This window comes from Physeter macrocephalus, chromosome 4 (assembly GCF_002837175.3).
Source record: "Physeter macrocephalus isolate SW-GA chromosome 4, ASM283717v5, whole genome shotgun sequence".
NCBI lineage: Eukaryota > Metazoa > Chordata > Mammalia > Artiodactyla > Physeteridae > Physeter > Physeter macrocephalus.
In genome coordinates this window covers 145,749,181-145,763,042 of record NC_041217.1, presented here as the reverse complement: position 1 = coordinate 145,763,042, position 13,862 = coordinate 145,749,181, and the positions used below count along the sequence as shown (strand labels likewise).

The 13,862-nt window shown below is 54.8% G+C and overlaps 1 protein-coding gene across 2 annotated transcripts; it reads right to left on the bottom strand.

Annotated features, from left to right (window-relative positions):
• Positions 1–9,545: 9,545 nt before the first annotated feature.
• KNCN (kinocilin) lies at positions 9,546–13,241 on the bottom strand. Of its 2 annotated transcripts, XM_024119931.2 has the most exons (4): positions 13,091–13,241; positions 11,945–12,013; positions 11,402–11,476; positions 9,546–10,609 (listed from the first exon to the last, which is right to left on the bottom strand). In XM_024119931.2, exons 1-4 carry the CDS (start codon positions 13,239–13,241, stop codon positions 10,530–10,532), a joined length of 375 nt encoding a protein of 124 aa, XP_023975699.1. In that variant the 3' UTR covers positions 9,546–10,529. The 2 variants fall into 2 exon arrangements, with proteins under 2 accessions (XP_023975699.1, XP_007130579.1); XM_007130517.2 differs by lacking the exon at positions 11,945–12,013.
• Positions 13,242–13,862: the final 621 nt, after the last annotated feature.

Genomic DNA, 13,862 nt, shown 5'->3' with positions numbered 1-13,862 from the left:
TGTCCTTCCTATGGAGAAGGCTCTGTCTGAGGCTGATGGAGGGAGCCCCTGATGGAGGGGATAGTGTCTGGCCTTTCACCTTATCTCACAGCAGACTCCTGAAAGCTGACACTGGACAAGGGTCAGGGGGGCGGGGGGGGGAGGCCTAGGTGGCTAGAGGATCCAAGGCTCTCCTTTCTTTTCCCTTATAGAGAAGACTCTTTATCTTTGGGTTTTGGCAGTTTTACTATGATGTGCCAAGGTGAGATTTTCTTTGTATTTATCCTTTATGGGCTTCCTGATGCTTCTACAATCTGTGGCTTGATTTTTGCCTGTTTTGGAAAATTTTCAGCCATTATCTTTCCCCCTATTCTCTCTCTTCTCTCCTTCTGGAAACCTAATTGCATACATGTTCAACCATTTGACATTGTCCCACACATCTCTTATACTCTATTCTGTATTTTCTAGCCCTCCACCCCCCCGCCCCACCCCCAAGTTGCCCAACCAGACCAGAGTCAAGAACCCTGGTTATCTGAGGCCCAGCCCCTAGTGTCTGCCTCTGCCCCAAACTGCTTATGGCCTGGACTCCCAAATAGAGTCCACAAGGTCTCCCAGGCCAAGGCAGGGCAGGGGGACTCTGGCTGCCTGACCAGGGTCATGCGCAGCTGAATGGCAATGGTCAGAGCCCTGGCTCTGTGGGAAAAAGCCAGGTTCTGGTCTGGTTTGGCCACAGATTCCCTCCATGAACTTCCTCACTCCTACCCTCAGTGTCCCCCCTCTGTAGATGAAGGAATTGAACGAGACGATCTTTACAGGTTCAGCAGCTTGGGGTGCTCACTAAAGAGAAGGTTCCAATTCTAAAACTCAAGATTCAGAGCAATGACCTTCCCTCCTGCTCAGGCAGGGGTTGAAGACTGGCCTTGGGATGAGGTAGAAAGGGTTTGAAGGGATGTTTGAAGGGATAGCAATAGCACCAACTCGGACGGTCCTGCTTCTGAAATTAAATACTCCATCCTAGAAGTGACAAATGTCACAATTCATTGGCCAGAACTAGTCACACAGCCCCACCTAATCACAAATTGGCCAGAAAGTGCAATCATAACATGTGTTCAGAAGGCGGGAGTACCAAAAAGATTTAGTGAACAGCACCAATGACACCCAGAGCAGAGCAAGCCAGAGCACTCGCTACAAAACAGTATCCAACAGCCCCAGCTGGAGGGCCACAGTCCACCAGATGGAAATGGTGCTGCAGACTGAATTGCAATAGCTGAATGACCTCAACACCTCACCCCTGCGTGCTCCAGATCCCAATTAACCAGGGTGGAGGCAACTTCAGGAATCAGCCCTTAGCCTGTTCTCTGCCTGGGGTGGAGACTCTGGGAGTAGTCTGTCTTCCAGAGTCAGTTCTGCCTCCCAGGAGCAGATAAGAATCATTCGTTGGCAATTAGCCCCTGGAAGCTCAGCCCTTGGGCAGGTTATTTGCTTTAGTTGAACTGAGTGTGCTAAGCCAAGGAAGGAGCAAAGTGAGTTTACCTTCCTTAAGAGACACACAAAACACACCCTGTCCTCCTCTGCTGTTGATATTTGAGCAGCATAAGTACTGATTACAGGAGCTTATCTACAGAAGCCTGTGCCCTGTGCTTCTGTCATTCAACAAGCACTTAGCTAACCTAGCACTATACTGGGTTGAGAACTCAGGCTTTGGTGTCAAGACACCAGTTTTCAAATCCTGGCACCACCACTGCCACTCAATGGTCTTGGGAAACTTGAATCTTTCTGTGCCTCAATATCCTCATATACAAAATGGGGATATGACAATAATACTTAATCTCATGCTGTGAAAATTAAATTAGATGTTATTGCAAAGTGCCCTACATAACACAACTAACTTGGTTAGCAATCTGAAAGTTCTAATTTCAGATTCTCATCTAGACTTGTTTATGGCTAAGAAAGACTAGCTTGTATCAGACCAACTCACTCACTGAGGGTAACTAAAAAGGCTGGATTAAACATTTAAGAAATCTGTTTAAAGGCATGGGAGAGCTACCAAGGCAGTAAGGACCTGAGGGGCCAAGATCTTGGAGAGAAGAGAAGTAATATTTTATTTCACTGTTTCCTTTAAGGCATTTTCCAGTTTGTAGGGGGCAGTGGCCATGGAGATGGGAAGTCAAAATTGGAATTTAGGGCTTAAAAAGGGGAAAGGCCCTGTTAAACACCTCCAGCTTTTAGTTGGGGGCCCCAAAAGGCTATCCTCTGGGATTACTGGTAACCAGATATAGACCAGACTCAGGAAGACTGAAACACAGCTCCCAGTCAGTGCAGTCCCAGATTGGGCCTGTCCCTTCTTCAGCTGCATGTCAGAAGCAAAAGTAAATCTTCTCTAAAGGAGGATAACATCATCCAGGGCCTCAAGCTATCTCTACAATGTTGGGCGTTTAATAAAAAAATGATCTGGCATTACGGGAGATAAGACTTAATGATCCGGGCTTCCCTGGTGGCGCAGTGGTTGCGCGTCCGCCTGCTGATGCAGGGGAACCGGGTTCGCGCCCCGGCCTGGGAGGATCCCACATGCCGCGGAGCGGCTGGGCCCGTGAGCCATGGCCGCTGAGCCTGCGCGTCCGGAGCCTGTGCTCCGCGACGGGAGAGGCCACAACAGAGGGAGGCCCGCATACCACAAAAAAAAAAAAAAAAAAAAAAAAAAAAGACTTAATGACCCAAAACCAAAAGCAATAAAACAGACAATAGAAACAAGAGATCCAGATGTTGGAGTTTTCAGACATGGACTTCAAAGAGTTTAATATGTTCAAGAAAATACATAAGAGGGAGTTTTTCAGTAGAAAACTGAAATCTATGAAAAAGAATTAAGTGGCAATACTAGAACTGAAAAGTTATAACAACTGAAATTAAGAACTGAATAGATGGATTTTACAGCAGAGAAGACACAGGTGAAGAGAGGATTAGTGAACTGGATGACAGATCGGTAGAAAAATAGCCGATCTGGGCCTCAGCTGCTGAATGTAAAGGGAAAGGTTTAACCAGATTATTGTCTCTGAATCTGTCCTCCTGCTGCTGGTGGTTTGTGAAGGTGGACATGGAAACCAATCAGAAATTACTGCCAATATAGCAAAAGATCTCAAAAAACTGTATACTTATCTGTAATATGGCTGTTCTTTGCTTTGGGCTGGGATTAAGTCATTCCCCTCACTCTGCCCTGCAGAAGTAACCTGCTGCTCTGTTGTTCAGGGTGGGGGTGGGGTGGGGGGTAGCTCTGATTTTGGGGAGATGGGCACTCACGTTGAACAGCAACTCTGTGCTAAGCACTTTCCCTGAACTCACACATTTAATCTTTACTATGACCCCGTGAGCTGTTGCCATCCTGAACCCAGTTCACAGTGAGAAACTGAGGCTGGGAGAGGTGAAGAACATTCCCTGGTTTACTCAGTTGTGATAGGTAAAGCTGGGATTTGAACCCAGTTCTGTCAGATTGAAAAGCCATGTTGTTTCTGCTACACCAGAATTTCTGCTTATGGAAGGTATAGAGATATTTGATTATTTTAAAAATTAGTAATTGATTATTACTATCCAGCCAATCATCAGCAAGCTTGGGGCCCAGGGAGGATGGTCCTCCATAGGTGGATGCAGAGCTCCTAGAGAGGGGGTCTCTGTTTGAAGCCCCTCAGGTCAGCCTGACCCACCCAGTCCCTGAATGTGGGATGTCTGTGTTGTTCTAGAGCAGTTACTTGACCAGGGGCAGTTGCCAGGCCTCCTGGTCCCAGGTTCCTGCTGCAAGGGCCCAAGAGCCTCTGGGCAAGGGGACTGGGGCTTCGGTCCAAGCATCAGGCACTGGTCCCAGCCCCCTGTCTTCCATGTGAGATTGAGTCCCTCATTTGCTCAGTCTGAGCTCTTTCCCCTCACTGTGAACCCCTCTGTTTTCCTTAGCTTTGGCCCTTCTGTTCCCCTTCAGTCCCAGAAAGTCTGGGCCAGCCCCCTCCCCTGGCCTCCCCATCCACCCCCTCCATTCCACCCCCATTCTCAGGGAACCTCCCACATCACCATTACTCAGTGCCAGCTTGTTCACTACCCTGGAAGCTCTCAGCTTCTGCCAACTGAATTCTGCCTCCTGGGAGCCCCCAAAGCTGCCACCACCCCCACCCTAGCCAATCCCACGGCTCCCCTACTTCTGCCCAGGCAATAGTCATGTGAGAGCGCACACACACGCGCACGCGCGCGCGCGCACACACACACACACACACACACACACACACACACACACGAGGCTCACCCAGATTCTCCAGGCTGGAAACAAGAGAATGAAGAGAATGAAATCTGGAGGTGTGGCTTCCCAGCTCCTGTGTCCGACACCTGGGCCCCATGATGCTCATCCCTGAGTGCATGTGCACACACACACATCACACGTGTACACTCAGTGGCCAGACATATCCAGAAACACACACACAGATGCATTACACACTGAGAGTTGCAAACACAGGCCAACACATAGCCAGACAGAAAGACACTCTCAGTTGCCTGCCTATCTGGTAGAAAGAAGCTGTTGCCCAGCAGAGGTACCTCTGGAGACTTCTCTTTGCCTGGGAGTGTGGAGGTGGACTGCAGATTGGCTGCAGTGGAACTGCCCTTCCTGCCCACCTCCTTCCAAGGCTTTGGGAGGCGCTCTTTCTCCTCCAGCCCAAGTCCCCTGAGGGACTTTAGCATCCTTTGCATGACCACCCCACCCTGCACCCTCTTAGTTCCTTGGCTCCTCATTTCCAATGCCCAGTTCCTCCATTCCATGCCAACTATGCTCCCCCTCGTTACCCCAAGGACCTCATTACCCCTGTGATCACCCTGAATCCTTCCACCTCTGAGAAACCCAGCCATCCTACACTTGACTAAACCCCATTGCTACCACTATAGAAACACCTGCACAGCACCTACTATGTGCCAAACACTCTTTTAAGCCCTTTATATTATTAACTCACTTAAGCCCTATGACAACCCTATAGATAGATGCTATTGCCATCTCCAGTTTTGGATGGGGACAAAGAGGCTCAGAGAGGTTGAATCACTTGCCCAGGGTCACAGACATGGTGATAATATGTGGCAGAGATGGGATTCACACCTAGGCTGTGTGTCTTCTAAATCTGTGTTCTTCACCACGACTCCACAGCCTCTTGCTGTAACAGTGCTCTGATCAAATGCAATCCTGGAACTCTCTACATTTTCTCCATGAGCATCTTGCCTCTGCTTCTTTCTGCTTCTACCCGAGAACCCCCACTGCTTTACTTCGCTTACCCTCTTGCAGTTTACCTTGTCTTGCAACTTGTTCCTTTGTCCTTCTGCCAAAGCTGCCCAGTGATGCCCCGACCCTGCATCAGTCCAGCTTACTGTCTCCTCCACGTTTGTGCCCAAACTGCTAAGCTTTGTAGGTAAAAAGAAAATCACCAGCTGGGCAGCAGGGCCCTCGTGCATCCCTGTCTCTGGCGCGACTCAGGCCCTCAAGGCTCCTGGGGAACGTCCCCCTTCCTAGTCAGTGCTCAGCCCTTCTCACCGGCGCCTGCACCTCCTGGAGGCACTCGAGCCTCTCCTTCTTGAAACCAAACAAAGCCCCCACCTCCCCGACACCTGCCTGCATCTTGAGAGCACTGTCTGCACTCCCTACTGTACCTCCTTCTCAAAGGTCAGTCCACTCCCATCGCGCTTCTGTGCCACCACGCTCCGAAGGTGCTTGCTCCAAGGCCGCCAGTCACCTCCTCGGTGCTGAATTCAGTGAGGACGGTTCAGTCCTTAGCTAACTTGACCTCTCCACAGCTTTGGACCCCTGAACCCTCCCTCCTGGGAACATTCTCTTCCTCTTGGAAACAAGCCCATTAAACTTCATCTTCTCCCACAAAGCCCAGACTCCCAGCCAGAAACCAGCCCTGCAGATTCTTCCCTCCAGGGGTCTAGAACCCATCCCTTCCTCTCTAGTCTCACTGCTACCCCACTCCACTCTCCTCCTCCATCGCTCCCTGCTGAAACCCCTCCTGGGCTCTCCCAGACCTAGCTCCCTCCAGGCAGCCCTCTAGATTTTGCTGGAGCGAAGCAGAACTCGCCAGGTGTGGTCGGGTGGCCATGCTGCTCCTGTTGCCTCTACGTTCACCTGGCTAACTCCAGCTCAACCGTCAGAGCGCAGCTGGGACGTCGCTTCCTTCAGGAAGCCTTCCTTTGCCTCGCTGATGGGGAACTGCTGTGTCCAGGTCTGTATCCCCCACTGGTCTGCCTTGAGGACCAGGATTATATCCACCTTGTTTGCTGCCACATGCCCACTGGAGTGCCTGGGTCTCCCAAGGTGCCCAGGAACTATTGGTTAGACAAATGGCTAAGGTCAGAGGGGCCACTGCGGCCTGCCTTTATCTGTCTCCTGGTTTTGAAGTCGCTCTGTGCCCACTTCTCCCTATTCCCTCCTCATTTTGGGTCTTGGGAGGGTGTGGTGGACAGCTGGGTGGGGACTGGAGGTGGATTCTAGGGCAGATTCTTACTGAGTTAAAGACGGGGGAGGGATCAGGGTAAAGCAGCCAGGGGCCCAAGGCAGCCTCTCCATGCTGTGTGTCCCCCTTCTCATGTTTCCCTCTCTGTCGTTCTCATCTCTTTTCAGAGAACTGTGCTCAGGGCTACAGGTGCTTGGCCTCTTGTCTGGGTACTACTCAGTTCCCCTGGGGTTTAGGGCTGGATATAGAGTATCTCCTCCACTCCTAAATCTACCCTCCCCATTGTCTCCCTTCTCCTTTCATCCCCTTACCCTCCCGCCTGTAGCTTGCACTTGCCTGAGCCGGTCCAGTGGACACTTCTCTGCCGGTCCTGCCCCCGGGAACCCCAGGGGAGGAAGGATCCCTAGAGAGGAGGGCAGCCAGGGGTGTGCCGACTTGGAGGGGGTTGCTGGGGGGAGCGGCGGCCGGCCCCCCTCACTCACCCGGTAGGCGGCTTGCAGATCCCGGTCTTAGCGGGTGGGCGGGGGCATGAGGGCGGAGGGGCTCCAGGGAGCAGCTCCCGGGGACCCGGAGGTGCCAGGAGGGCCCTGGCTGTGGGCTGCGCCGGTTCGGAGCGCCCATCTCAGCTTCCTTGCGGCCCCTCGTCTCCCTTTGACCCCCCACGGATCAGCGTTCCCACCAAGTCTCCTCTTCTCTTTGGCTCCAGCTCCGCACCGCCCTTCTCCCTCCCCGCCTCTAGGTTTTACGCTTTTCAAGCGCCTGGCAATGAACTCCCAGCAGCCCACACACTCTCCAGTCTGGACTTCGTGAGTCCGGGGTGGACACACTGCCGGTCACTCTAGAGCGAGGGGTGTAGGTCTCACTGGCTCTGTCTTCAGTTTCTGGCAGATTCCCAACCCTGGGCGGGGGTGGGGCTTGGGGGGCGGATGGGAGGGGATGGAGCCGTGGGACCAGGAAGATTTTTCCAGGGATGGGGCTTGCTTTCAGCAACCCTTCTCCAATCACCCTCCACAAATCCTGCATCCTAGAAAGAGGTGTGGCCACGAGCCCCTTATACAGCTCCTGGTGGGATTTGGTGGGATTTGTAAGGGTTTCTTTGGGGGTGGGAGCGGGGAGGTAGTGCTTGGCCTGCCTCCAGGCTGGACTGTGTTGGCGAGGACTGGGTGGAAGTCTGAGGTGCCGATTTTCCAGGACCTGGGGGAGTTCAGCTGGAGGAGCATCTCTAATCCCCTCTTCATTCATTCACTCATCCATTCATAAATCCTCCCTGATGTGAACCACGTGCCAGGCAACCTTCATCCTGACAGTGGCCTGGGAGGGACCACTCATCTTCCATCTGCAGATGAAGAAACTGAGGCTCGAGGCCTCACAGTCTCTTGTCCAGGCCCTGGAGCGGGGAGGGGGATTGCTGAACCAGTACATGAGTCTTATCCCTAGACTCCAGCTCCAGCCTGGTCAGTCCTCCAGGTTGGCCCAGTGGGAATGTGACTTCCAGGGGGCTGCCTGGACCAAGCACTCCCCACCTTTGGTATAGTCTCAGCACCCAGCCCAAGGCTGGCTAGGCACATCCACAGTTGAGGTCAGAACAGGGCTATTGGATAGAACTGATTTCATTTATTGAACAGACCGCTGTCCTATAACCTGTCCCTGTCCCCCCACCCACCCCCACGCTGAATGGAGGGTTCCAGACCTGCTCGGAGGGGAGAGGGCGCTTTCCCCTAACACTACCCACCTCACCACCCCTGCCTGCTTGGCCCAACCTCAGCTTCTTCCAAAGCATGGATGGGGAGAAGTCACGTGTCTCCACATGGCCACTGCTGGGACCAGGTGAAGTGGGTGGGGGTCAGGGGTAGAGATGCAGTTGGGGAGGAGGTATCTGGACACTCACCTGGACTGGGGGAAGGGAGTTCTCAGGAAGCCCACGGCAGGGGAAGGAGAGGAAACAGGTCCAGGCCTTGAGAACTCCCAGAGTCTCAAGGGTCCTTGGAGCCCCACCCAGTTCTTCCCCAAAGGACATAGCTCTTGCCTTTTCATGTGTTCATTTCCTAATTTAATCCTCTCTGATGCCCAACGCTGCTCTGTGCCTGGCCCTGCCAGGCATCTGGGATACCATAGCCCTGCCTGGGGGAGATCATGGCTGGGAAGGGTTGATGGTGGGCGAGGGGGGGGACCACAAACCCTACAGCTCAGGCACCACCTTCCCCACTCCCACCCCATCCACCCCTAGGCATCTCTTCGGGGTGCTGCTGGTGAGGATGAAGATGGACCGGAGGAAGCGTTTCCTTACTGATCAAGGAAACCAGGCCGGAGTTATTGTTGATGACGATGATGTTGAGGAAAAGGAGAAGGGAGAGGGAGCAGGCGGGAGGGAAATGCAAGGAGGGGGACACTGACTTCCCTCGGGCTGGAGGAACAAAAGTCTCCCCAGCCCACCAGCATTTGTGAAATTTGTTCTCTCCATGGAGGTCTGTCCCACTGTGGTCAGGGAGTTGGTCCCTGGGCCCTGTGTAGAGGGCAGCAGAGGGTAGAGCCGCGGGTGGGGAGAGAGAAGAGGCCTGGATGCGAGGTTTGGGACAATCTCTCACCATGGGACTTGATGAGTCCTTTTCCTGCAGGGCCTCAGCTTTCCCATCTGTACAATGGGGTGCTCTCTCCCGCTTTTGGTGTGGTTTTCCAACATCCGCTGGGTACCTTCCACGTGCCTGGCCCTCAGCGCCCCCGCTCTCGTGAGGGGGAAATAGACAGAGGCCACTCAGAGTGCTGGGGGCTGTGATGGAGGGGAGCCCTGGGGCTGTGGGAGCACAGAGAAGTCAGGGGAGGCTTCCAAGAAGAGGTGTCATCTGCACTGATTCTTGAAGAGTGAGACTCTTCCTAGCTTGTCTTTTGCTCACCAACAAGGACAGAGGCCACATGGAGATGTCTCCACAGAGGTCATACAACTCTGCTTCACCCTGAGGTCTCAGGTGTATGAGGAGTGGCGTGGAGGGGGAGCAGTGTTTCCTGTACAGCCTGGCTCCAAACCCTGTACATATGTGGAGCCTTGAAGTGGCTCTCCCGGGAAAGCCTAGGCAATTGTTTATCCACTAATTTTAAGCCATTTAACATTTATTGAGCACTTACTGTGCACCCTGATGGTAACTGGAAAAGGGCAATAGACAGTAGGTTTAAACAGGATTAGTAACTATTTTGTGAAAAAGAAGACTTCAACCTGCCAGGAGGGTGTCGAGAGAGGGAGACAGAGGCTGGTGGAAGAGGATGAGGAGGGCATTGTGGTTAAGGGGACACTTGGAAGGAGGCCTTTAAGGGTGGGGGATTTGATAGGCAGAGAGGAACAGAGTGGGGGGCATCCAGGAGAACACAAGCCAAGGCTTGGGAGCTGGAACGTGTTTAGATGGTTCAGGAGCAGTGAGAGGGTGGGGAGGAGAGGAAGGCTGGAGGTCTTGTTTGCAGTCAGATCATGAAAAGCCTTAAATAGTGGAATCAAACCCCAAGAGTCTCAGCGCAGGGCTCAGCTCAGGAGACAACCTCCTCCTGGAAGCCTCCAGGCCCGTGCGTCACCTGGGCTCCTGTCAAGGCAGCGACCATTTTGTTTTTCTAGGCTATGCCGCTGTCTGGTTCACTGCTGCTCAGGGCCCGTTCCTGAGGAGCTGCCTGGAGCTTTTGATATTCAGGGGAGTCTGGTCCAGGCCCTCTATGCAGCCAGTGAGCTCCTGAGGCCCAGGGCCAGGCCCAGACCTGGTGTGGTTCCTGTGAGCATGCGGTTCACTTCCCTGGCCAGGCTGGAGCAAGAGACTGGGATATCACTGGGCCCCAAATTCCAGAGGATCCAGCCAGTAGATCAAAAAGGGAAGAAAGCCGAGCTGCAGTTCAGAGAGAAAATCCAGGTCAAGAGCCTGAAACCAGAGACACCGTGGTCCAGGCCCCACCCCACCACAGGGAATCCATTTCCAATGGCCTTGGTGAAAGCAGGTCTGGCATCTCCAGGACCTGGTTCATCTCTGGTTTGGACCCAGGCAGGCTCTGAGATTGGGGTAGCGGGTGGGAAGAGAGGGCAGGGCAGGGGGCAGCCCGTCAGCCCCTGCCTCAGCCCTCCCCAGCCCCCCGGCCCCCTGGCTTCAGCTTCTCCAGGGTTCTGCTCACGGTGGACAGGCTGCTGCGGGCTCCTGCGGGAGAGACCAGGACAGGGCTTGCTGAGTAGACAGGTCCCAGGTCAGAGCCACCCAGAGGGACCCGGGGTCAGAGAGGGCTAGAATGGGGAGGGAGGGAGGCGCAGATGGTGAGAGTGGCCCTTCTGGAGGACAGCAGCACGGTGTGGGTGTTAGAGGCAGGACTCGGGGCTGAAGCCCTGGTTTCTGGCCGCACCACTTCCCGGCTGCCTCACGTAATCTCCCTGTGCCTCAGTTGCCCCATATATAAAGTGGGGCTAATTATAGCACCTGCCTCATATGGCTGTTCTGAGAATGAAACAAATTAACATGTAAATTGCTTGGCAGGGTGTCTGGAATGGAACCTTCTGCTGAGTACTAGGCACTACCACTGGCAGCAGACACTGAGGGTGGAGGCATCTTTGAGAAACTCTTGCTCTGGCATCTTCCAGTGTGTGGGGATGAGGGAGGAGGGAGATGCCCAGTTTCAGGTGCCAGCTCTGAGAGTTGGATTCCACAATGGGAGAGGAGAGTGAGAAAATAAGCGGGCATGGGGCCTAGGGGAGGGAAGGGGGCAGTGTGGTGCCATGCTGGGCCTGACAGAGAAACCCTGGGGACCAGAGGAGCTGAGCTCAGCTGAGAGCAAGAAGGGTTTTGACTAAGCTCATGGAAGAAATACCCAACGCTGCTGCCTCCCTGTGATTGGAGAAGTCCCCTCTGCACTTCCCTCAAGGTTTCTCTGGGGCCCCACAGAGCTGTGCACCCAGAGGGGGAAGATGGCAGGTGGACTCTGGGATTTCTGGAACTTACCTTCTTTATTACCATTGGCGCTGGATCTTCCTTCCCCGTGGTCTGGCCCTGGCTGGGGGTGGATTCTCAGGCTCCCTGTAGGATGAGACCACCCCAAGCCCCCTGGTTACCAAGCTATTCTCAAATCAAGTCCAGCTTTGGGAAGGGAAGTCCTTCCTGTTGTCTACTCTCCATCCCTGCTGCTGTCTTTGCTCTACTACATTCCTTTACGTCTCCCACATGGTCTGAGCTGATCTGGGGAGAGGAGCGAAGGTGGAAGAAATGGGCCCTGGAAGGAGAAGGTGGCAGATTTTTAAGGAGGTGGAGGTCCCGGGGAGACCCAGGGATACGTAGCCCCACAGGATTGATGGAGATGGGAGCACGTATGTGGGGAGCTGAGAAGAGGAGGGGAGCTGTACAAGGGTCCTAAGGTCTCACACACAGCCAGTACCAGTGACACACGTGGGCTCGGCTCCACTGCAGAGTGGGCCACAGACTTACAAACAAAGTGTCTCACCCAGTCCTTGGCAGGGGAGTCTGCTGGGGGCCGGGGAGAGGACTCACCTATCGTAGGCAGGATGTGGTCCAGGTTGAACCGAGCCTTCAGGAAGGGGTAGGCCAAGATGAGGAGCCCTGAGAAGAGAGACACAGAGGGGTTCCGTGATGAGGAGGGAGCCTGTTTAGTTTGAGCTGCATGAAGCTGTGGGCTGTGAGCCTGGGGGTGGATTATGGGTGAGCATGGGAGGAACCCCAGTGGCAGGGTTGGGACTGTGGGTGTGTAAATGCAGCCTGTGAGTGTGTGTGTGGGGGGTTCCCCAATACCCGGCCCCAGGAGGGGTTGGGGAGCAGTGCCTTCCGTGGAAGGGGCTACAAGCTGTGAAGGCCCAGGCTCCTGGCTCCACACCGCCCAGCTGATGAGCAGGTTGGCTTTCTTCCTTCCCAGCTGGCTGGAAATGGGCCCACTGACACTCCCCAACTCTCTGATGCCCCACCCTCCCCTAGGGCCCCCAGGGCAGGACTGGGGGTGCTCCTCAGTGTGCTCCTTTTCACCCAGACCTGGGGAGGGTGTAGCAGAAAAGCGGGTCCTGCTCTGCCCACTCCCAAGGGTCTGTGGCCCTTGGCCTGAGTTCACAGGTACAGATGCCCAGAGCCCACCAGCCTCGTGCTTCTGGTTCTGCTTGTGGCCCAGGGTGGTGGAGTGGGGCAAGGGATGGTACCCAACACCACTGTGGGGAGGTGAGTGGGACTGGCCCAGGTAGATGGATAGACGCCTGCACAGACAGATCTGCTGCTGCGACGTTTGGGAAAAGAAAAGGAAGCCCTCTCTCTGAGCTGGATCCTGTCCTGGCTCAAGGAGGGTCCCACAGAGAACTCTGTCCTCTTCCACCTGCCCCCATCAACTCAGCCCCAACAGGCTTATGAGTCCCAACACTAACCCCAGAGCCCAGGGCTTGGGCCTGGGAGCCGGAGCTGGAGTAGCTCAGGAGGAGTGGTCGCCAGCGCCTCCTCCACACCTCCTGGCCCCTGCAGTGCGCTGCAGGAATCTCACCCCAATCTCCCGCTCCCTCCCCGTACCCCCGATGGCTGCCTTGCTCACACCTCTTGCTTCCATCCTCCCCAACCAAATTCCTCATGGCCCAGCTCTTCCCTCCATTTCTCGTTCACCTGACCATGGCCCCGGCTCCCTCTCCGAGCCCAGCACCTGCTCACCCAGAGCAGCGGCACCAATAAAGATTCCACCCACGGCAGCTGCAGCTTTGGACACGGAGACACCAATGATGATGCTGCCGGCCAGCAAGCCGAGGGCCACGCAGGCCAGCTGCAGGCAGTGGAAGTCTCTGCTGCTGATGGGGATGTCCATGCAGGCCCACCCGGGGCACAGTCTCCAGCCAGCGGAGCCTTTTCCCCTGAAGAGCCCTGGAGGTCTCAGTCCTCTCGGATGTCTCCTTGCTGGAGCTCCACCTTTAGGGAGGGAGTTTCTGGGCAGTAAGATTCTGGGCTGGTAACCCTTGGCTTTATCTGCAACCCTATCCGACAATAGTCTTAGCTAGGATCTCTCCCAGGTCGCCCCAGCTTACTCTTCCAACCCTAAAGGCCCCTGAACCTGGAAGCCACTCTCGGAACTTCTGCCTGGTCACATCCTGCCTTGGCTGCCAGAGTTCTGGAGAGCTGGGACTGCCCCACGGGGTCCTCCCGTCAGCCTCCTCTCGGGAGAGCTCAGCCCAAGCTCCCCTGCCCAGGACCTCTTGCCCCAGCTCCCTGGAGCCTGCTCAGCTGCCACTGAGCCTCGGCCTATTAAAGTTTAAAGCAATGGAGGTTGGGGGGGGCGGGGTCCAGAGGACGTGGCTTCCTCAGAGATGCAGGCGGCAGGAGGTGCTGAGTTATTTACGAGGTTGCAATGTGAGCTGCTGCCCACGGGCCCACGAGGGCAGTCAGCCCAGGTTCCACTGTTGGTCCTGAACGGGGCGGGATGAGCGGGTGG

What these genes read in the sequence shown, in the direction of transcription:
- KNCN (XM_024119931.2), bottom strand. Translation starts at nt 13,241, where the DNA reads ATGGACATCCCCATCAGCAGCAGAGACTTCCACTGCCTGCAGCTGGCC. An exon ending in CCACATCCTGCCTACGATAG is followed by an intron (nt 11,477 to 11,944) that starts GTGAGTCCTCTC and finishes CTCATCCTACAG; the next exon opens with GGAGCCTGAGAATCCACCCC. An exon ending in CGCCAATGGTAATAAAGAAG is followed by an intron (nt 10,610 to 11,401) that starts GTAAGTTCCAGA and finishes TCTCTCCCGCAG; the next exon opens with GAGCCCGCAGCAGCCTGTCC.